Here is a 22,814-nt window from a genome sequence, read left to right on the forward strand (position 1 = left end):
ACTTAACAGGGGTGGACAGTGTTTCACACAAGATTATTGGTCAAAAGCACTCAGACAAACAACTACAAGAAAACAACCTCACCTGCAAGAAAACAACCCCCTTGTGATTAGCAGTCACGTAAACCTTGTCCTTGAAGCCAGCTACTGGTAACAATATTTTTCTGAATTCCTCAATTGGGCAATGTGGGAACACTGTCATGGGAACTTCTCATAGTTGCCCTGGTAGCTTGGTTTGCTCAGCTACAGCAAGACATGGGATTTTTGCTGTTTCAAAAAATCCCTCAACATATATGCTTCTTACATCTGCAGGGTAGTCTTTTGAGCTAAATATAAGAGTTGAACAATCAATTCTGCAATACCGAGCTCTTGGCAAGACTAGCTCTAAATCATGCTCCGTGACTAATTTTTTTTTCTGTTTGTAAAATACACATTGGTTACAACAAGATACGAGGCAGAGCTGTTCAGTCACACACTCTAAATTGTATTTAGTGTTAATCCTGTGTGACTTTTAATATCCTTGCTTAAGCAAACTGTTAATTTGATATCAAACTTCTGCTAACTGAAAAGGGATTCTGTGGCAAGGGAACCAGATCAAACTTACTGCATGATAAATATGTCTTCTGGGATCAGTGGAAGGGGTAGTTTAAGGATGGTGCTTGAAATGTGATGAAAACAAGAAAAGATATGTAGTAAATTGGTCAGCTAATTTGCAAGCATGTCCAAGGCTCTGCAATTCTGCTTCAAAAAGCCATACGAGATACTTTAAACATTCTGAAACAAGTAAGCCTGTATTGTTTTATTAATCTTGTCTAGTAGTATCTACAGGCATTCATACTGTGCATACATTTGTAGGTATTGTATAGCACATTTGGCATAACAATGTGTAATTCAGCTGCCACAGAAATGCTCTTTCCAAATGAAATGTGTTCGTAGACAACTAATTCTAGAAAACAGCTTATCAAACAGGACTTGTGGAATAAATTTCAATCTCATTAATCCAAGTTCCAGAACACCAAAAGATGAAAAGACAATCATGGGATGGATATTTTAAGAAGATTACTGGGAAAACTAATCTTGTTATAGTATAGTGCAAGCCCACATCACATGTACAATTCAAAAGGAACTGTAAATGTGATTTGTGTTCCCTAGCTTGGCAGGGAAGGAAAAGTGGGAAGGTCTGGGCTGTTAAGCAGCTGAAATCAAGCTTAGTGTCAAATTTATTTGATGTCACTGTTTTTTATTCCCTTTGGCAGAAAAAATGTCAAAAAAACTCATTAGCTAGATGAATTCTTTAATTCAGGGCTCTTTGTATCCAAGACTCATGAAAGTTCCTCAACTGGTGGCAAAAAAAAAAAAAAAAAAAAAAGTCATAATATAAATCACAATTCTCCTTGTGTTTTACCTGCACAGGAATCACTTCCATAGCCCACTGTTGGCCAGAGCAGCCAGCCTGTGGAAGCTTTGCTTCACAGACTTTGGCTAACGAGACACATCTCCCAAAGGACAGCACACACTGCTCTCACGCAGGGTGCTTGCTCATTGCATCCAAAGGCAACAGTTGTGCCTCTGTAGTCTTGTGTCCTGTTTGCCTTTCAATTATTTCAGCGCCACCAGTAAGACTCATGCAGGAGCAATTGCATTGTCAAACCTTACTAGGAGTGGCCAAAACTAAAGTGATGGTTAAAAGGCAGTTAGTCACATGCTTTTTTTCCTTTTATTTATTTTTAAACAGTACTTGACTTCTGAAGAACGCTTTTATATCATATGGCAGCCTTCACAGGCATGTCTTTGACTTCTACACAGAAACACTGAGTAATGGCATGCACACAGTCATTGTTTTCTTTAGTGTCCAGAGGAGGGAAAACTTCACAGAATCACAGAATTTCTAGGTTGGAAGAGACCTCAAGATCGAGTCCAACCTCTGACCTAACACTAACAGTCCCCACTAAACCATATCCCTAAGCTCTGCATCTAAACGTCTTTTGAAGACTTCCAGGGATGGTGACTCCACCACCTCCCTGGGCAGCCTGTTCCAATGCCCAACAACCCTTTCAGTAAAGAAGTTCTTCCTAACATCTAACCTAAAACTCCCCTGGCGCAACTTTAGCCCATTCCCCCTCGTCCTGTCACCAGGCACGTGGGAGAACAGGCCAACCCCCACCTTCCTACCGCCTCCTTTAAGGTACCTGTAGAGAGCAATAAGGTCGCCCCTGAGCCTCCTTTTCTCCAGGCTGAACAAGCCCAGCTCCCTCAGCCGCTCCTCGTAGGACTTGTTCTCCAGGCCCCTCACCAGCTTCGTCGCCCTTCTCTGGACTCGCTCAAGCACCTCCATGTCCTTCTTGTAGCGAGGGGCCCAAAACTGAACACAGCACTCGAGGTGCGGCCTCACCAGAGCCGAGTACAGGGGGACGATCACCTCCCTAGCCCTGCTGGTCACAGTGTTTCTGATACAAGCCAGGATGCTGTTGGCCTTCTTGGCCACCTGAGCACACTGCTGGCTCATATTCAGCCGACTGTCCACCATCACTCCCAGGTCCTTCTCTGCCTGGCAGCTCTCCAACCACTCATCTCCCAGCCTGTAGCTCTGCTTGGGGTTATTGCGCCCCAGGTGCAGGACCCGGCACTTGGCCTTGTTGAACTTCATGCAGTTGACCTCAGCCCATCGGTGCAGCCTATCCAGATCCTCCTGCAGAGCCTTCCTACCCTCGAGCAGATCGACACACGCACCTAACTTGGTGTCATCTGCAAACTTACTGAGGGTGCACTCAATGCCCTCGTCCAGATCATTGATGAAGATGTTAAAGAGGACCGGCCTTGATGAATAAAAAAATACTTCTGAATTGCTAAAAAAAACTTTATTAATCTAATGGAATTATCTAAATATTTCATATGCCAGTATCTGCTACATTGTTATGTTCTGCTTTTTAAATCTGAACTGGATATGAAAAAAAAAAAAATAAATTTTAATTGGGATGCAACCTCTGACTTCCCAACCTAATAACCTACACTAAAATGCTAGCACCAGATGCCTTTGATATTCACAAAATTTCTGATAAATTATTATTTTCCAGCATGAAATGTTGTGGTAGAAAAAAAAAAGAAAAAAAGCATCAAGAATTTCATGAAAACTCCATTGGGTCAGCAACTTCCCTGTTCAGCACTATGAAAATCAAAATATAACAGTCAGCACATTGACAGGGTATTGAAAAAATCTGAGCATCTGCCAAGTCATACACACTGGCCTTTTGGAAATATGAAAAAATCCAAACACACAAAATTCATAGAACGAATAAAGGGTCAGTATGAAAGAGACCACCATAGTTTTGATTGTGGAGCCAGACAATTTCTAGCCTGTAGCTAAAACTAGAAATAAATGAAGACCAGGAGTAGCCCAACTGAATTTCAGCAGGAGACCCAAAAATGAGACACACTGAGATTTGCCAGTTTAATAGAAATCTTTTCAACATAAATGAAGTTTATTTTTTTTTTCCTATAGATTGTCAACAGTTTCCTTCCCAAAATGATAGAAATGGATCACAACCCCATTGTGACTGTAGTAGGAACCTCAGACCTGTTTGTGGTAGCAGATTAAAAGGTCAGCAGCTATTGATCACCAGGGACACAAAACACTTACATGGAGAAATGCCAACCTTGATTTTCTGATGACCACAAATCTTCCCAAAGATGCTGTGGTATTTTAGGGTATAACTGTTACAGCAAGTCTTAGAGTAAGCCTGAGCACTCCGCCTTGTAAGACTGGGTTTAACGCTGATCTAATTCATTTATGATCTTTAAGGATGATCCTTACGGGTCCCTTCTAACTTGGGATATTCTATTATTTGTTCAGGTTCAGCCCTAAAATTGATCAAAACATTTTAATTTTTCCAAGCTCAGAGAAGCCATTTAAAGAGTGGAAACAGTAAATGCCTGTTAGATGAGCAGCTGCCTTGTTAACAGCTTTGCACTGAGGACACAGCAATTTCTAATGATACTAGTAATATTTTTGGCTAAAGGAATAATTTTTTGAGAAAAATGTAGCTTTGATGGCTCTTTTATTATTAGCAAATAAATTTTACATAGGCATTGATGAAAGAGACTGCTCTGTCAAAGAGATGGAGCAAAAAAAAAAAAAGGAAATTATGGAGCAATATGGTGTTAACTTGAAAGTTAACTCTTTAGAGAAGAGTGTGAACACTTTCATCTTGCAAAAATTGAACTGAGTGTTGCTGCTCCATTTACACGGGACAGGTTTTTCAACTGCAATGTTGAAAGAGTGTACAAGAACACATTACAAGACTATTCAACTTACACAGTACAAGAGAAAGCACAACACAGTTATTGCTAATAATGCTTAGAAGAGGCAATTATTTAAATGTATTTAGCCTTTGTGAATTTGTAGTAGCACATTTTCAAATTTTTATCCACTTTCATAATTAAAATAACTTTGTGACTTAACATTTTAACACATAAGCTCTTCAGTATCTACTTAGCTTTAAAAGGACTAGACAAACATTTTATGCAAACACAGTGTGTAGGACTGTTTCACTGAATCCCCCTTACCAAAAACTACTGATTTATTTATTTATTTATTTTTGCAATGATACCTTTGTTTCCCAATTGTTTTTTCTTGGCAAGAGCTAAATAGTCTTCTCTCCATTAAAACCAAGCTGCTGTGTGAAAGCAACAATGGGCGCTAATTAGCAGTATATCCTTACTGTGATGTACTTTGTTGCAATTTTAAGTATAGCAACTTGGGAAATTGCACCCGTGATAAAATATGGAGTAGGAGCTGGTGTCTGTTGTGATGCCCAGTCATACCCAAATGGCTTTTGCATTTGGACTTGGACATGAAAAATACCAGTGGTTTTGTCCCTTTAACATGTGGCTAGGATTGCCTCTTTAAGGAGCATTTGATCTGCCTTCTCTTAAAAAAAATAAAAGAGAAGGAGGGAAAAAAGGCATTTAAACATTGAAACCTATTTTCTGGTTAGAAATAGTGAAGAATGAAAGAATGGTAGCTTAGAATGGTACTACTGAAAGCATACTCTGTCGAGGATATTTTTTGGTGTCGTTAACATTGGATATTCAAAAATTTAAACACCTTACAGCAGATTGCTAAAACACTGAAATTCAAAATGGGAGAAGGAATACAGTTTAAAAACACTATTTTTTTCATTTCTAGTTGAATACAATTTATTATGTTAGAATACTGCTAGTGGTACACAAAATCATTTGTCTGAGAATAAAATAAACTCTTGGATAAGTATTCACCATCTGTATGATTTTATTCAGTTCTAATCCAGAGATTAAATTAATATCCTAGAGATTTTAATTTGCTTTAACAACTTAATTTTCCCCAGCCTCCTTCCATGGGATGTTCAGGTTCTTGCTCAGAAGTTCCTGGTTATTAAAAAAGTATATGAATCCGATCAGCAGATAAAAGGTAGCAATACAGCATGTCACAACCACAAAGATGAAGTTGAGTATTTCCAGATTGGTAACTACGTCTGGAGCAGTATTTCTTCATCTGAACTTAAACAGAGGAATCATCTATATAAAACTACTTAAATATAGAAGCCCTTAAGGAAGCTATTACATTGATTCACGCTTGTTCTGTTGGTTTCTATCTGCAGACAAACCAAACAATTATGTGGTCACTTCACAAGACAAGAAGATTATGTGAAGTGATACATACACATCGTATCCCTTTCCTGCAGTTAGGCACTTCTGGAACCTCTACCATTTGTCTTTATACATTGAATCAGAATAAAAATCCTATTTTAAACTTTGGCCAGTAAGTTAAAACACTATTTTTATTTGATCCTCAGGTAATAGAATAATTGCAGTAGATTTCTACATACAGCTACATTTAACCCTGATGTATGTTACTAAAATTAATGTTCTCAATTCTCCAGCCAAACAGCTACCTTGCTAACTGCAGATTCCCCAGCTGAGTCAGACAGGATTTATCTCAAGGAAATACCAGCTGTCTAATCAAAAAAAAAAAAAAAGTCTATTTGACACAAGGTGAGCCAGTATAAGAGCTTCAGCAACAGCACTGTCATTACAATTAGAACTGACTGCAAAACAAAATTCAATTTTAAATGCAATTCAAGGTATGGGAATGTATTTTAGTATCATGGAACAAACATGTATCACAGTGAATCTGGGCTGCTGCTCATTCTGTAGGCACATTTTAGGTATCCTACAGGTCAGCATTCCCAAAAATAAATTTTGCACAGATACTTCTTTTCTTTAAGATCCATCGTTCTTAGTTTCAGGATGGAGATCATGAAAAATCATGTTTCTTCCTTTGGGAAGTCAGGATTTCCTACTAACAAATATTTTGCTTAAAATATTCCCTGACCAATTTTTATTATTCACCTTTAAGTGTTGCAGTTTTTCATCTCAAGCATAACAAACTGACCCATTCAAGAAAGCACATAAAAGTCCAAAATCCTTGAATAAACATGGACTACCCAGCTACCCTTCTTCTTATACATCATCTTTAGCATGCAACCTGTTACTTAAAATAGAAAACTTATGCAGCAGTTGTTAAGTTTGATAACACAGCACTGGAAAAGGTTTCATTTGTTAAAGTTTTATATGCAGCACATCTACAAAGCCACTTCTTGGGATCTTATACACGGCATTGAAATGGGACATTTGACTGCATCCTTCCAAAAAAAATTGTGGCACGGTATTGCTCTTTTGACAAGAGCCATTAATAAGTGCAGCTGTATGTATACTAGTAATAATAAGAAAAGGCTTTAAGAAAAGCAATGCAAAAGCTGCTAGAATTTAGACATTGGCTTAAGGCTTTAAAATTTTAGAAAGCAGTAATGAATGCTTTCCTTCCTATACCAGAGAATACCAGAGAATAAGAACCTAATGACCAGAGTCCGTCAAAGTGAGGGAGTACAGGCAGATAGGACATTTTCTTTGGTGAAGGAAAATATACTGCCTACACTCTCTTTGCTGATTTTATTTACAAGCTGAACTACTGGAAATTTAACAAAAATATTTCCAGGATCTGTTTTCCAGAGTTTTGAGCTGCTACTTTGGAGCTTGGTATGCTCTGCATGTTTTTGAAGTAGGATGGATAGGCTTTAAAAAAGGTCCAAATGAACTAGACTGAAATGGACTGAAATTCAGTGGCTTATTCTGCCACATGACCTCTCCTATCATCCAGTAGTCTCTCTCCTCAGGAATCACCCTCAATTATAGAAGTTACTGGAAACCCCTCAGAATGAAACCTCCTTCCTCTGCACTTGGAGACAGTGGCTTAGGGGCAGCTCTCTATTTGCAAAACGCTGGCTATATGATTTAAGAGGCTGAAATGACATGGTAAATTCTGAGAAGAAATAAGGTCACTATCTCAATAATTAGCAAAACAGTTACAAGTCTGATGTATCCTACTAACCACTTGGTCATCCTTATTCCCATTTAAACGTAATTTTAAAGGGATGTTCTCTGTAGCTGAACTGAATTATGAGTGCAAAATTTCACAATTTATTTAATATACAGTAGATTCTGGAACACTCAGATTAGTAGTGTCATGTTGCCAAATGTTTTCATAGAAACATAGGGGGAAATGCATTCATTTACTAAAGTTTGTGGCAACTTAAGCAGAATCAAATAAGGTAACAGGAAGTACACTGAGGGGAACGAGGGAAAACAACCCTAACCAATGAAAATCTGATTACAAAGTCATTTTAGAACAAACCTTATATTTTTTGTTTTTATAATGGGATCATTTCTGAACAGTAAGACTGCAAGTGCATACATAGAAGCCAAGCTAATGTACACATTCAGAAACTCCAGCAAATTCTGTTGCAGTCAAAAGGTTTCTTAAAGATCCCAAACTGAAAGTAAAAAGTTCAAAGAAATAATCTAAAAAGGTGAGGTGTCTTGCAGACAGCACTTTGCTAGTACTCAGAAATGTAATCTTTATACCAGTACTAGCCTGCTAGATTACTGCAGTCAGGGTTTTTCACATTTGCCTCAATTTTCTTATACTCCTTTGTGGAACACTCTAGTATCAGTTGAACTAAAGCATAATACAAAACCTTTAGGTGATTACATATAGTATGTAATCATTCTTCCTAGTCTTTGCTGCACAAAGCACAGAGGAGCCAATAGAAACAAAACAAAACAATAATAAAAATGATTGTAGTGCTCTAGAGAAAACACACTTATCTAGAACTCACTTTGGGTTACCTAGAATCCACAGAGACTTGAAGTCTTCCATCATGTGGCTCTTATTTCAAGGTCTTTGACAAAAGAACCTTCTCTTACATAGCACCTCAAAGATGAAGAATGCATTTAAGAGCATAGAAACAGAAGCATCTATTGCAAAGTACCTTAATGTTCACATGAAATGTAGCATTATCAGCAAATTAATGCTGCAAAAAAGCTAGAAGTTCCATTCAAAGAGAAAACTCTAAGTTGCAGCAGCTAAACATAGGCAGACCATTTACACTACTACCAATGTGATAGCTGTTTTCCAATGTTAATTGGTAAGTAGTTTCTAAGTTGTAAGAATTTGCAATACAAAGCCTCAGCCTAGCAAGTTTGTTTTAATTTTTAAATGTACAGCATTTTAGTTCTACAAATGTAAAAAAAAAAACAAACAAAAAAAAAACAAACAAACACAACTTTACAATGTTTTTTGCAGTTAAAATGAGCAAACCCAACTTGATTCAATAAAAATTGGTATGCAGTTAGTGTGGCCCAATTGCTTTCGATAATGCAAATAAAATGGCCAAGACATTTAGCTTTAAGACATAGCATGTGCAGTAACAGCTTTTTATGACAAGAGTTACTACACGCACTGCAAATAAGTGTTTAGGAAGTGTTGCTACAGATTACCAGTTAAGTACACACTGAATGTAGTTCACATCCAAATGACACACTGCCATGGGTCAGTCTACGGTGCCAGTTTTTGTTGCTAGAAGGAAAGTTTTGTTTCACTTTTAAAGTACTACCTCCCAAAAATTACTAGGTGCAAGGCAAGGTTATGACTCAAATTACAAGCAAACAAGGAAACTTAAAAGTAGAGACTTAAACTTTGAAATCATTCCAACCTGTTGTGCCAGGTTTCTTTTCATGATCATAACATTAGTTTAAGCTCCCATTAATACAGCTGCACTAACACACTGTGGCACAAATAACAAAATGTACCCACGTTACTTTTGAATTTCCTTGACCTTGCCAATTTTTCACATTCTCCACATTACTAAATAGTAATTATTTATATGTAGTTGATAACCATTGTACAGTTACTCCATAGCTTTACAATACCGCCCGTACTATATCACAAGCATTACAAATCCTATAAAAAAGCAGCCCCTGTAGTGGCATACAAGAATAAATTAACCAAAAAATTTAGTATTACCATTTATTGGTGACAAACACTACGTTTTACTTACATTCCATGGGGAGAAAAAATTCCAGCGTAAACAATGAACTGAAGCAGTACTTAACTTGCAAGGCTATCGTGCTTTACCTGGACCATATGCAAAAACTTTATTGCGCACAGTTCAGTGCGCAATAACACAACATCAAAAGCAACACAGTTTATATATAAACATAGGTAATTTTTTTCAGCCCTACATGGAGATGTAATTAAACAGTATAAAGCACTCAAGGAAAATCAATCTGCGGTTTTATATGCACTACATTGAGATCATATCCTGTAACGTAGTGAGCTGTGTGCCATCTATACACATAATCTTTAAAACATAGATCAGAGATCATTTAAAGTCATGTTGCATTCAAGTTCCCATACCCCCACTCAGGAAAACTAGAAATTAACCAAAATGATCAAAGTTTAAAATTCCTAAAGTGTTTTAATTCACTCAACCGTTGGATGATTAAGCTAGGTTTGCAAAAACATTGGACTTTTAAAAAAATGGTGGGCACACAATTTGTTTCTAGTGAAACTTGTTATTTCAATAAAAACAAAATAACCACATACATGGATATGATCTTCCCAAGTTAGTTCACAGATAACATGTCAGTCTCAGAAGACAAAGTTTCTAAACTGTGCTATTGTTCTAGATACAATTAAGAAACTTTTAAATGAAAAATTTATAGTGTCATTTCAATCAAAACAACATAATGAAACTAAAAATTTATCACTGTTTGAAGAAAAAGCAACGGTTATGATTTAGACACTACAGTAGGTTGTAAAGACTGTAGCACTCTAAAACAGTTAGGTTACATTAATAGGAAGCATTTGATTTTCTCTGGTGCTTTCAGGTTTGGGTCCAGTCAAAAGCCTTTTTAGGCAGTGCTGTCCAGTGTTTGTCCCAAAGTGTTTGAGTTAGCCGGTTTGAGAAGAGGGTCACTTTCCATTTCTTGTTTCACACATCTACAAATGAGGAAACACCTGTTACATGTGGGATAAAACACCACTTCCACAAACAAGACACTTCTAAAATCTATTGCAAAGGATTTGCTGTTCAGATGTCAGTCTGCTTACATGTAACTGACCTCTATTTTTAATCAGTTAGCACTTTGCTAATCCCACCATTTTGGTTATCTAAATGACGGAACAATTTATTTATTTTTCTGGTCAAAAATAATAATTTGCAACCCCCCACATTTACTCTGAGAGCAAGCTGTGAAACCTATACATTGTTTACACTTTACATGCAGGAGATTTCTAGAGGCTACTGTAACACTCAAACACACTGAAAAAAGTCATGTTATTTATAAATATATGTAACTGGTTTAAGCAGAGGAATCAAAGTCAGAATTCCTCTGCATCACAGCCATTACATTTTATCCACTTGCTCTCGGCATTAAGTTTAGTAACTTGCATATGACAAATGAAAATTATAAACTTGATCATAAAACCTACCCTCTCATCCTTCTGAGGAAGGTAACAGCCCTTGGCATTTTAACTTCTCTGGCAAAGAAAAAAACCCTCATATTTTATTTGTTTATAATACATCTTAGGGTTACAGGTTTCCATTAATGCAAGGGTAAGTCAATGGGTCACACTCACACAGACATTGGTCCATTTCCTGTTCTTGGCATCTCTGTGGTTTGTTGGTCCAACTCAGACAGCAACTTCAAAATGTTCAATGCAGCCTAAACGAAAGAAACAGCATTCAACCATTCAACTTGAGTCCATTTCCTTTATTCAGTGAAACCAAGAGTGGGACCCACATGAAACAAAATAAGTATTCTAATTTTGGTAATATATATATTTTAAGATGCATAATTATGGTGGAAAAAATTCAGTGGTGATCTTGCCAACAAACAGCAAAATGGTACTGTGACTAGGGGATTCCCATAGCATTTATTCTAGCAATGGGGAAAAAATAATTAAGTGATACTATTGCTATAATGGAGAAAGAAACTAAATTAATAATGGCTCCAACTGTACAGAGCTTAGGTAAAGGACATTAAAATACACAGAACCAAGAAGTCCTTTGCAGAAAAAGACAGAAAAAAAATAAAAAATGCAGTACAGATAGGGCACATATAAATCCTTAAAGAAAATATATTTTGTCAATGCGGCATTGCTAATGCGAAAGTCACCTCCTTTGAGAACCGAAGAGACCTTTCAGTTTTATTCAGATCAATTTCATGTGTATGTCTTCAAAATATCCCTGATTAGGTATTCATCTTTCACTAATGCATGCGCCATATCTGAACACAGGAAGGTTTCTCACATCAGCTGAATAACAATGTTTAAATTCCTCAGAGGCTGTCCTTTTCTTTTCCTCTACCACACTGACTTGTGTGTGTATTCTTCCAGGAGCTCTTTACAGCAGGGTGTAGAGATAGGTATGAAAATGTCAAAATTAAGTGATGAAGATCAAAGAAATCTCAATTGAAACACAGCCATTATAAAATTATTGCAAAATTTGTAAAAGTCAGTAAAAAAACAGTTTTTAAGTGTACGTATTAAGAACTCTTTAGTGTGTGGTCTGTACACTGGTCACCAGTGTTATAGGTCTTTCCAAGTTATAGTAGTCTGTACTAGGAATGTGCTACAAATATCTAATGCCTTTTATAGAGAGAGCAGAAGACAAGGTCCCTTACAGTTTACAGACTAGAAGACTCACTCTTTCACAAAGAAATATTTCAGCTACTGTGAATAAAAAGATCTTATTTATAAGGGAGCTTAACAGATTTAGACATCTCCTATTTAACAATTCATTGCATTTCTTCCCTTTTGGATTCCACTTCAGCAGAAAATCTGGTAACGTGAACCCAAGTATTGCAGTTCCCGATGAGATATCAACTCGTTCCGTTGAAGAGAAAGAAAAGCGATATGCTCTTGTGTTTTAGAAGTTCCCTTTTATACGTTTTCTTTAATATGTGTTCAGACACATAATATTGAGATAAAACAAATACACTTTTTGTAGACACAAAATCATGAGCATATATCAAGTGTGTTAAAAGTTAGATTAGTGTGTTAAAAGTTAGATTAGATTCTGAAACTATTTCTCAGTTATTTCAGTAACCCATGATACCTTTGACAAAACATAGTCATGGAATTGTACAGCATTTAATTGTTATCCAGCAGTAATATGAAATCTTGGTCTATCTGCTGCACCTCTTAGAGCTCACTGAAGACAAAAAGAAAGCATTTCAGCAATATTCATCATACCATATCGTGGCAAGATTCTACGTCCTTTCCAATTCCATGGCTGATCAGTGGTGGCTGAGCGGAACAGTTTATAAGAGATACAAACTCATTCTTGTTATTTTTTGGAAAGTCTTTATATTCAACCTAAAGGAAACAGAATGATTTAGTTCTTTTCAGTTAACCAGGTACAGGAAATACACCACATTTTCTAAAGATTATTTCCCCATATACACAGCCAAACCTTACTTTTATTGATTCTCTGGCAGCCAGGAAGAACCATTTACTTTGAAGTTTGAATTCAGTTGCAATTGTTTTGAGTAATCACAAGAACTCTGCAAGCCTTCTGAATAACAGTTGCTACATAGTAATGATTGTTTCTGAAATCTTTATTCTGATCATAGCTACCTGCATTTATTTTTTTTTCCTATTTGACTTCTTATTCCATGGAGTTCTTACTGAGAGTAATATTCATAATGTATCAATATAGAAAAGTAAATGCAATTCTAATTAAAGGGACCAAACACAACATTTGTTGTAAGCCTTGCATTTTCTTAATGTATCAAGGATTTTTCAAAAAATGATTTCAGATCAACCAAGTACACATTATGTTCCCACATCACGACAATTTGCAGAAAATACTACTTTCAATTTCATTCTTCAACGAGACCTAGAGATTAGTGCTGAATTAAGTCTGGGCATGTAGTGCATAAATGCATATTTGAAAACCAAATAAAAGAGCTGTAAAACTCAGTACACTTTGTAGGTAAAGTAAAATGTTTACATGAACTTCAGCTTAACAAACAGCTTCAGAGTACAGTGCTAAAAAAAAATTAAACATACAAGACATACTAGTTTGGATAGCTTTGGAAGAACTATTGTAGATCTGTACATTTACCTGGATTCCTTGAACATTGGAAAGATAGTCCAGCTGCTCAGAGGGCCTAGTAAGTGGTCCGTGGGGTACGTGGCCTGATGAGTTGTTATTTTTTAATATGGTCTCAGCAGTAGGAGAAGTACCACCATACAATAGCTCTCTAGCAATCATTGCTGTTACGGTAGCCTTGGCAGGATTTGGGGCTGCCCTATTGAATTCTTTGGTGTGGTGTCCTTGATTGGCTCCTACAGCTTGTGCAACCTCAGGGACCATGGGAAGAATTCCAGCGGGAAGCTGCTGGTGACTGAGATAAGGCATCCTAAATTCGTCTTCTTTATTACCTGCAGAAAGGAGAGGTACCATCAATACAGAGTTTGCTAACTGCGTAAATGATTCAGTGCAACACCTGCTTTTGCCAAAAGGAGCACATTGACATCCGGGAGCAATTTCTCCACATTAGTCAAGCTTACAGACATCTCAGACAGTTGCAACCACATTCTAGATGTATCTTTTGGTTTCAGAATCATTTATTGCATGATTTAAACGGTAGGAGCAAATAATAACACCACAGAATGGCTGGAGCCATGGTTAAATATTGTAAAGACAGTAACAATGTAGCCCACAAAGTTTATACCATATATAATGAGAATGTAAACAGGTAGGTAAGATTAAATGTAAACTTAGCACAGCATGAAGCAGCAAGAAAATATCCAACCACCATCAACTGATACCAATTTATTGATCTTACAGCCTAAATTAGTTTTAAGAGGGATATCAGCAGCTTTTTCTGGGAAACTCATACATAGAACTGTGGCAAAAAGTTAGAGGTGTGCTCAAGAAAGATGGCAAAGACAATGCCACCAGAATAAACAGGAGTCAGTATTAGGGCTGAATAGATAAGTGAAGTTCAACAGGACTGAGCTGCCGCAAGACTAAGAATGAAAGACAAAACTGGTAGATGGAAGAAACGAAGAAAAACAGGAGTGATAGCAAAGTTTGAGTAAGGACTCAGGAATTTTACCTAAGATTTTATGAATGCATGAAAACATTACTAACATCCAAGTCAGTCAATCCCATTTGTTTATAATGTGAACAACAAAATTATACTAAAAGAAACACAGCATCTGAAGTATACTATCCAAGACAGAATTATTTTGTCATTGACAAACTTGCTATAATGACTCCTTTCAAGTTTACATTAGAGAAATGAAACTCCTCTATGCTTGGTGGCCAGGATTTTTTATTTGTTTCTTTCCAGCCAATTATCTGTAGATCCAATCACTGTAACAATCAACTGTCTGAAATAAATGCAGGCACAGATCCCTGATTTCAGGCATTACAGGCCAAGCAAATATGAAGAGGCTGTTCTGTACTAAAAGGCCATTCCTTCCCTCTAACTCTACTTTAGGAAGACCAGCTTCAATCAGCAGTGACAACCTTTCCCATTTTCATCCCAGGAATAGTCTTCAACACAGTGCAGTTATTCCCTCAATTCCTGTAAGGTGATGCAACCAAATGTAACACACCTAACTACCAAATTCAGCAACATCCTCCTCCCATTGCTACTCTTCTTCAGACAGGGAGTAGCATTTCTGGGGCATTCTTCCAAGCCGCAACCGTTCTTCCAAACCTGGAAGGCTGTTCCCAGGTTGCAGAAACACCAATCCTTTTCCATAGAATCTGCTTCCATCCTCATTTAGACCCTACACCAGAGAAACTTTCTCTTGAGTCAAAGAGGCTGATCTCTCCTCCTCCCCTTACCTTTTCCTCTCACAGAAATTGCCTCAACTTCATTTCTGCTTTTAACAGGAGAAGCTGCTTCCCTGGACAAGAGTAATGCCTGGTCCTGAACATTCTTGCACTAGAAAGCCCTAGACATCAATTAAAGCTTGCCCCAAGACTCTCCCACTCACGGTGAGAGAAGCCCAGACACTACAGGTAGGAGCAGCCGCACTGCCACCAACTGCTTGACTGACACATTAGCACACACAGGCTTCTGGATCAGCCAAAAGCTGAGCAGGAGACCAAGCAAGCCAAATACTGTACTACTTGGGAGAAATAAGCACTTCGGTATTTCAGCTAAACCCTGGCATGGTATAGATTTAGTTTGCAGGCCAGCAGTTGCACACCTCTGCTCATTATAGTATGTTAAATGACACTACTGAAGGGACTGAGAAACATGTCTTACATGCCAACAGGGCCATGCTTCTTTCAGGAAGGTTACTTACTAGTTGAAGTTTCTTCAGAGCCTGGCTCAAAGAAGGTTACTTTTCTTCCATCACCTGGTTTCTTCACTGGTGTCTTGAAAATAAAGAAGAGAGACCAAACAACATCCCTTAAAAAAGCTTTTCCCAAGTTTTCAAGATGTAGGTGATCTATCAAAATTTTACTTAAGAATTTATTATTCAAAAACCTCAACTATTACATAGCCATCAAAAAAACAAGTTCAGTGATCCTTATTCACTGAATGAATAAAACTGTCTACAGACTATCGCAGTGTTATTAGGAACACAGATGTTGAGAACTTGAAAAAGTTACTTAAGCTAACTTTAACATTGCTGATAACAGCATGCATTGGACACATACATAAAAAGGAGAAAATTAAACCAGACTTGGTATTTTAACTCCACAGTAATATCTGCCAAACCAACAGATGAAGAAAGAATGCAAGGCTTTTTCATGCTAAGGACCCACCAAAGAAAGAGACCTGTAACAAGCTTTTGTCTGCAAATATTCATAAGGCTATCTGAAACTATTGCTACCACAAAATCCTATACAGCTTACATGTTCTCAAGTTTCTAAGACCAAATACATCAGTTATTCACAGGTTGAGCCATTCTGTGAAGAATACATTCATTTAGCCTTCTGATGTGACTTTGATTTTTTCTTGCAAAATTGAAATTCTTGATGTATCCAAAATGTACTGTTATTTAGAGAACAGTCACCTCAATACAAGTCTTCTGACTAGTGCAGACAGTATGAATTTAGTATACTGTTACTGTCTTCAAAGCTGCTGTTGTTTAAACTCATCAAACAGTGACTGATACTCAAAGAATAATACCTTCTCTTCTGTCTTTAGTGCTGGCTTTGGAGGCTGAGGTTGAGGAATTTTGAAACCTAAAATTTCCAACATATTTTCAGCTGCATTGCGTTTAGCAACTTTTTTGTTCGTGCCCATTCCTTCAGCTGTGTGTACACCAACTTTCACCTGGACAAAAGAGAAAGAAAGCAAATAAAATCTTAAGCAGTGGTATTAGGATTCACTCATCAATCACCTGCGTCTCAAGTACAGCATGAGTCACAAAATAGCTCAAGTAATTATTCTAAACAAGAAGTATCCTGCCATTTATTATCCATGATCATTGGCCTCCAAGCACAAAGCCAAACAGACATAGCATAATCAGCTGTATTTCATCATCATATCTTGGCACCAGCCTAAATGCTCAAAAGTGGCATCACAGTGGATGTCCTTTTCCAGGCTGAAGTTACAAGTTTAGTGATTTCCTAATGTACTGGAAGGGAACTGATTTTTCTGCTTTGTCCAGGATACAAGAGAGACTTGGAGAACATTAGAGGATAGTAGATACTCAATGTCAAAAGAACTACTATGCTCCTAGCAGAATGTTATTCTTCCCATAAACTAAATACAGTAGGAAGTTACAAGTAGACTTCTAGTGTCCTATGCTATTTTTTTAAAAATCATGACTCCGATCACGTTTCTTGAACCTTCATCTTCCTTGGATGGAATCTACTACATAATTTCTTAATACATTTAATAGAAATGTGGCCATAATCCTGTTAATTTTGTATATCATCATGACACTCTGATTACGATAAGCCAAAAAAAACCATACAAACCTGCATAACAAACTCCCTGCGTCTTGGAAGACCACGTTCTGTGATAAGCATGTACTCTGGTTCCTTTTCTTTCTTGGCCTGCTGTATCTGGGCAAGTCTGCTAATGGGATTCATGCCTTGACCATATTCTGGACTTGTTTGCAGCTACACAGAATAACGTTTAGGAAATAAGCCAAAAATTGTGAATATTTGGTTCAACAGACAAAACGCAGCGTGCCACTGAGCTCACTCATCTCTAGAATTTAAAAACACTAAAGCAACACTAACTTAATGAAACACCTTTACAGCCAAGGAGAAACACTCAATTTATTTGGCTCTGCTGTCATGGTTGACCACATATGACATACTGGAAATAGCTTCAGAGGGGACGTCATACGTTAGAGGGGAAGGGTTTGCAGGAGAATTTGCAGAAGTGAAAATCAGTCAAAACCCTAAACTGTAAAATCTAAGGCTTGAAAGTCAGAGCTTCATTTTTAGGTACCACCCATTTTTTATCTCATTTCTCTTTCATTCTGAATTTACTGTTAATCATTGTAACAATGGTGAACCCCATTTAGAGTGGGAGCAAAATATTTGTAGTACCAAACTACATTTGAGTTAAAAATTGACTCAAGTGTCTCTCATCTGTCAATTACTTACAACAGTTGGATTTTCAATTTGTCTCTTACCTTCACTATTGATTTTGTTTTCTTTTTGATTCGCGGTTTCATTTTCTCAACTGTGGGAAGGGGCGGCAGTTTTTTCAGTTCTTCTAGGACTGCTATTGCAGCATTTTTCTTTGAGATCTTCTTGCTCTTTCCTTCACCTTCACCCATGAATTCCCCAACTGACACCTTAGTTACAAAGCTCTTCATATGGGGAGGACCACTTTCCTTAGTCACCTGTTTCAGAGGGAAAAACTGAGTGAAAGCGTGATAAACACTTAGTAAAAATGGTAGGGCACATTGTTTATAACAAAATTCTCTCAAACACTACGGGTAAAAAGATTTCAGATTTTCATACAATTCAGAAAATGACTACGTAAATCATACCCTAATAACATATTCCCACCCAAATAAAAATGTACTTTTAAAAGATCAGATGCAGCAAGCAGTAAACAGCATTAACATATTATAGTCATTAACCCATCTTATTTATTGAATTACTCCTCCAATATAAAAATGATTGCTCTATTTCATCAACATGTACTTCCACACATAAATTCACCTCACTAAATACATCGTGTTACAGCAATAGAACATTACTGAGAAAGCAATTATTTGGGATCCAGCAATTTAGTTTAGAAATCAAGAATTCTGAAGACATCTAAGGGTCAGCTACTTGCTACAGATTTAGTCTTAACTCCATTCATAACAAATCGTAACTTCAAAATATTCAGAGTCAAGAATTGAAACTGAATTAAGAACTTCCACCCACAACTGGCTTTGTGTGACAGTATATTTTTACCAGTGATGCTTATGCCAATCTGTTATAATTGTAATATTTGTATAAAAATTCATGAAACAGTTTTAAAAGCAATTTAATTACACACGATTGCATTTTATTACTGTAATCATTCATGTAGTTGACTGAAGTGTTACTCTGCCAGCTCAAGAAGGCAACATGATACATTAATATTTTAATGCAACAAAGATGGTCCTATGGAAGCTATTGATTTAAGGTAACTAAAATGATCAAAGAGGGGCAAAGAGGCAGCAAGCAGCCAGGCCAAAGGGAAAGGAAAGTAAGATGCACATGAGGTCAACTCATGGCAAGAAAAGAAACCTGTCTATGAGATTCTGCAACTTGCGGGTAGTCCACATCAGTGCTTAAGTAAGCAAATACTTCCATAAATAATTTCTTTTAGAGTGAGACTTTTCTGCCTGGACTTCACACCTCAATGTTCTAATCTGTAATGTAGGTTTGTGTTATGTTTATTTACTATAATACTGTTGTTTCAAAATAACTTGGAAAAGATTGCACAGATAACCACAGCATAGTTGTTCACTCACGCTATGATTTTAGTGCATGAATCTGTGAACAGGTGGATTTCTTTCTTTCTTTACTTAACCATGTAAATTCTGAGACAATCAGAGTGACTGTCAAAGGTAAATGTGTATTCACAACTAACAAGGCATGTTAAAAGTCAGTTGTTTGGATTATTTAGAAAGACTCTACTTAATGTGTACCCTTAATATTCTAATAAAAACAAATCTAAAGCTTGTAAAATAAACATACCTCAAAATTCACAGGCAAGTTCCTTTTAAGTGCAATCTCAAAAACTTGGCTTATTTCAGATTTATTGAGATTTTCATCATCTGGTTCTTTTCCGTTAACCTAAAAGAAGCATACTCTATTTAAAATAATGATCCTATTAAATTGAATTTTATTCATCCAACCAGTTTACTGAATTCTCAAATTTGTAAGTAGTTTAACTTTTACTGCCATTTTACGTGAATGTGTATAAGTGCAGCACACATACTACAGAACTAAAATTTAGGAAGCTCATTTAAGGTGTATGTGTAAAAGCTAACAAACCTCCATATTTTCATGTGCTCATCAAAGGAAAAAACAAATAGAATAAGGTCCAATGGGTTTAAAATCTATTTATAGAAAAACAAACTGAAGTGTTGAATGAACTGCTTTCCACATGGAAGTACCTTTATGAAATACAGTTTCATATGCTGATTGGACATTTGTACCAAAAGCACTAAGACAGTAACAGATAAGAGAAAGGGCAGGAAAAATAAAGATTCTGAGAATGGGACCAATGTTGATAAAGGATGGATTATTAGACCCTGGCATAGTCCTGTCTTTCAACATGCTCCCTGTAAGTTCTTCATCTACGGATTTTTCTCACCATTTGAAAAACATGCTATCAGGAACTTGCCTTAAATCAAATAGTGTATATTTCTGACATCTTACACCTGCTAGAAGGACAGCAGTGCCAGGTGGAGCTTACCTACAGGCACTTCTACGTATCTCCAGGTAAAATTTTGATTGTGATTCCAAAAATGTCTTCACTGATGTTGGTATCAACATGAACTAAGAGGCATGGTAACAGCAACAGAGAAATTTTAAGACTAAGTGTCCAGCAGTGATATAGGAAAGATTATGATAAAGATGAATAGCAACAATTACACCAATTATATTACACCATAAAACTGGTTACACAACCAGGTAACAAAAATTATTTAAATATTTTATTGGAGCAGCAGAAATATGCTAGAGTTCTTACTGATTAAAGCTAGTTTTGATAGCAAGCATCCCCAATCTCTGTTACTAGCAAGTTAGATCAGAACATGAAGGACATTTGGTTTCCACTACTCAAAGCAGCCTCTTCCAAGCTCAGAACAAAATATGGGTAAAATTAATCTGTGGTTTTCACGCCTTCCCATCAGATTTTTACACTGTCCCATCAGATTTTTACACTGTTCTTATGGACTGACCACATATTTCAGGTCTGAGTCACAACGTTTCAGAACACATACACCCCAACATCCTTTCTTACAAAAATAACATCTGATGCTTCTGCTAACACTACTACATCCAGTCTTCGACCTCTGAGCCAGATGTGTACATAGAGCAACCTTCAGGTCTGCAAAAACCAAGACCACATGATGGCACCACTCCCAAAGGAGTGAAGAGCACCACAGCGCACAAGAAATGTTGAGACAATACCTACACTACAGGAACCCCACACTACATCTCAGCAGGAGGCACAATGCAGGTAAAATTTGTCAAAATTAAGACTGAAGCTAGAAGTCAAAATATTCATCACCATATTCTAAAACCAATTTCAAATACAGGTGGTAGGTTGAAAAAGAACAGCATCATATTCCAGGAAAAGGATTATTCCATTATTCCATATTATTCCATTATTCCATATTCCAGGAAAAAGGGCTTATTTTATTATGGGCTAAGTTTTACAGCAAGTTTACTGCCAGCACCTATAGGAATGATCTTTACTGTCTTTAACTTTACTGTCAACATATTAGCACGATCACTGTATTTACAAATATTTTTTCCCCATCCTTGTAATTTCAGATATATTCCAGCTTCTCACATTCCCACAATTTTCCTTTTTAAGATGACAGGGCAGGCCTTCTCTATATTGGCTTAGACTTTTTGTGTTTAAAATCCTTTCAAAATAACATAAATAGTATGCAATTACCTACTCCATTATGGTGTATATTCTTGACATATCATTCCAGGTCTGTTCATATGGTTTAAAACACAGGTACTTTTTTCCCCTATGTTTTTATTCAAAATGGGTAAATTAGGTACTTTTTTTCAATGTTTATACTAAAAAAAGTAATTAATTACAAAATATTATCAGACTATAACTATTCTACTATTTTGTCTCTATTTGAGTCCTAGACCAGTTTATTTTATAAATCAAAGATAACCACATCCTCCCCCCTTGCTGCATACCTCAAGGCAGATAATCTATAAAGTCTGCTTTTAAAGTAGTTTGCACGTGTGCATTCCTCTCCAAGGAATCTATGCCTCTAAATCAGAATGAGACCACAAACAAGCATTTACTACACTTAGGTTTCATCAAATTGTTCAATCCATCTCTATCAAATGAAAAGTCACACAAAGAAACAAAAGCGATACGTTAAAAACTCCTGGATAAATTGTAAAAGCAATGTACACATTTATGAGGGGTCTCCCCTTTTCTAGGAAGTCTTTCAACAAGGAATTCCTCAAAGACTGCATATAAGCAAGTTATGAAAACCAGCAGAATTGCTGATGAGAACCACATTGCTTTCAACATAGCTATCTGTCTATTTTCTTCCACGTCAAGGGGTATAAAGTGCAGCTGATATTTAACAGATAAATTAGGGAAAAAGAACATAGAAGCAATTCTGGTTTTGCTGTTTTCATGCAAAGAGTTCTGTCTACGCATTGTGCTAGAAACCATTGCTTTCTAAGCTTTAAATCTGTGCTTTATTATCTCTGTCTTTGAATACACAAATAACCTTGTACTGCCTCCTTGCAGCGTGTCTTAACTTCAATCATACACCTAATTTAGGGTGGAACGGTCCTTTGGAGGTTTCCTACTACAGCCTCCAGCTCAAAGTAGAAATGACTTAAAATTAGATCAGTTGCTCAGACAGGAATTTGTATAGTTGAGAGCAAATGTTATTAATTTTTTTTCCTGCCACTTGCTTCCAGATTTGTGCTAAGAAGGTATGGGAAAAGGCTATTCTTACCCTTAAAGGATAGTCATTTTATTCAATGATTTCTTCTTAAGCATTGATTATTTTCTGGCTAAAAGTACAAGAGTTCAAGATTGTACAATTTATTTATACATGCACACGCTAATGGAATATGCAAAAGTGTGTTTAAAAGGAAAATTACTGGCAACATCAAATGATAGGAAGTATCAGGATTACATCAGCTTGTGAAATCTCGATTTGTCTCTATTGTATACACGTTATAGCAGAATCTCTTATATTGTACACTGTCATATCCCTCAAGGACCTT

General features: G+C 36.7%; 1 protein-coding gene across 13 annotated transcripts in view; it reads right to left on the reverse strand.

Annotated features, from left to right (window-relative positions):
- Positions 1 to 8,560: 8,560 nt before the first annotated feature.
- The window catches only part of STAU1 (staufen double-stranded RNA binding protein 1), a 31,536-nt gene continuing 17,282 nt past the window's right edge, over positions 8,561 to 22,814 (reverse strand). For 4 of the 13 annotated variants that reach the window (XM_068700544.1, XM_068700545.1, XM_068700543.1 and 1 more), the window contains 10 exons: positions 19,560 to 19,658; positions 18,011 to 18,241; positions 17,343 to 17,486; positions 16,546 to 16,692; positions 15,713 to 15,785; positions 13,506 to 13,825; positions 12,632 to 12,754; positions 11,015 to 11,100; positions 10,868 to 10,915; positions 8,561 to 10,375 (listed from right to left, as the gene is read on the reverse strand). In XM_068700544.1, coding sequence (XP_068556645.1) covers positions 10,288 to 10,375; positions 10,868 to 10,915; positions 11,015 to 11,100; positions 12,632 to 12,754; positions 13,506 to 13,825; positions 15,713 to 15,785; positions 16,546 to 16,692; positions 17,343 to 17,486; positions 18,011 to 18,241; positions 19,560 to 19,658 — 1,359 coding nt within the window. In that variant the 3' untranslated portion in view covers positions 8,561 to 10,287. The remainder of the gene's footprint in view (positions 10,376 to 10,867; positions 10,916 to 11,014; positions 11,101 to 12,631; positions 12,755 to 13,505; positions 13,826 to 15,712; positions 15,786 to 16,545; positions 16,693 to 17,342; positions 17,487 to 18,010; positions 18,242 to 19,559; positions 19,659 to 22,814) is intronic. The other 9 variants (XM_068700548.1, XM_068700553.1, XM_068700551.1 and 6 more) reach the window with 9 other exon arrangements.

The sequence above is a fragment of the Anas acuta genome, chromosome 16 (genome assembly GCF_963932015.1).
Source record: "Anas acuta chromosome 16, bAnaAcu1.1, whole genome shotgun sequence".
Lineage (NCBI taxonomy): Eukaryota > Metazoa > Chordata > Aves > Anseriformes > Anatidae > Anas > Anas acuta.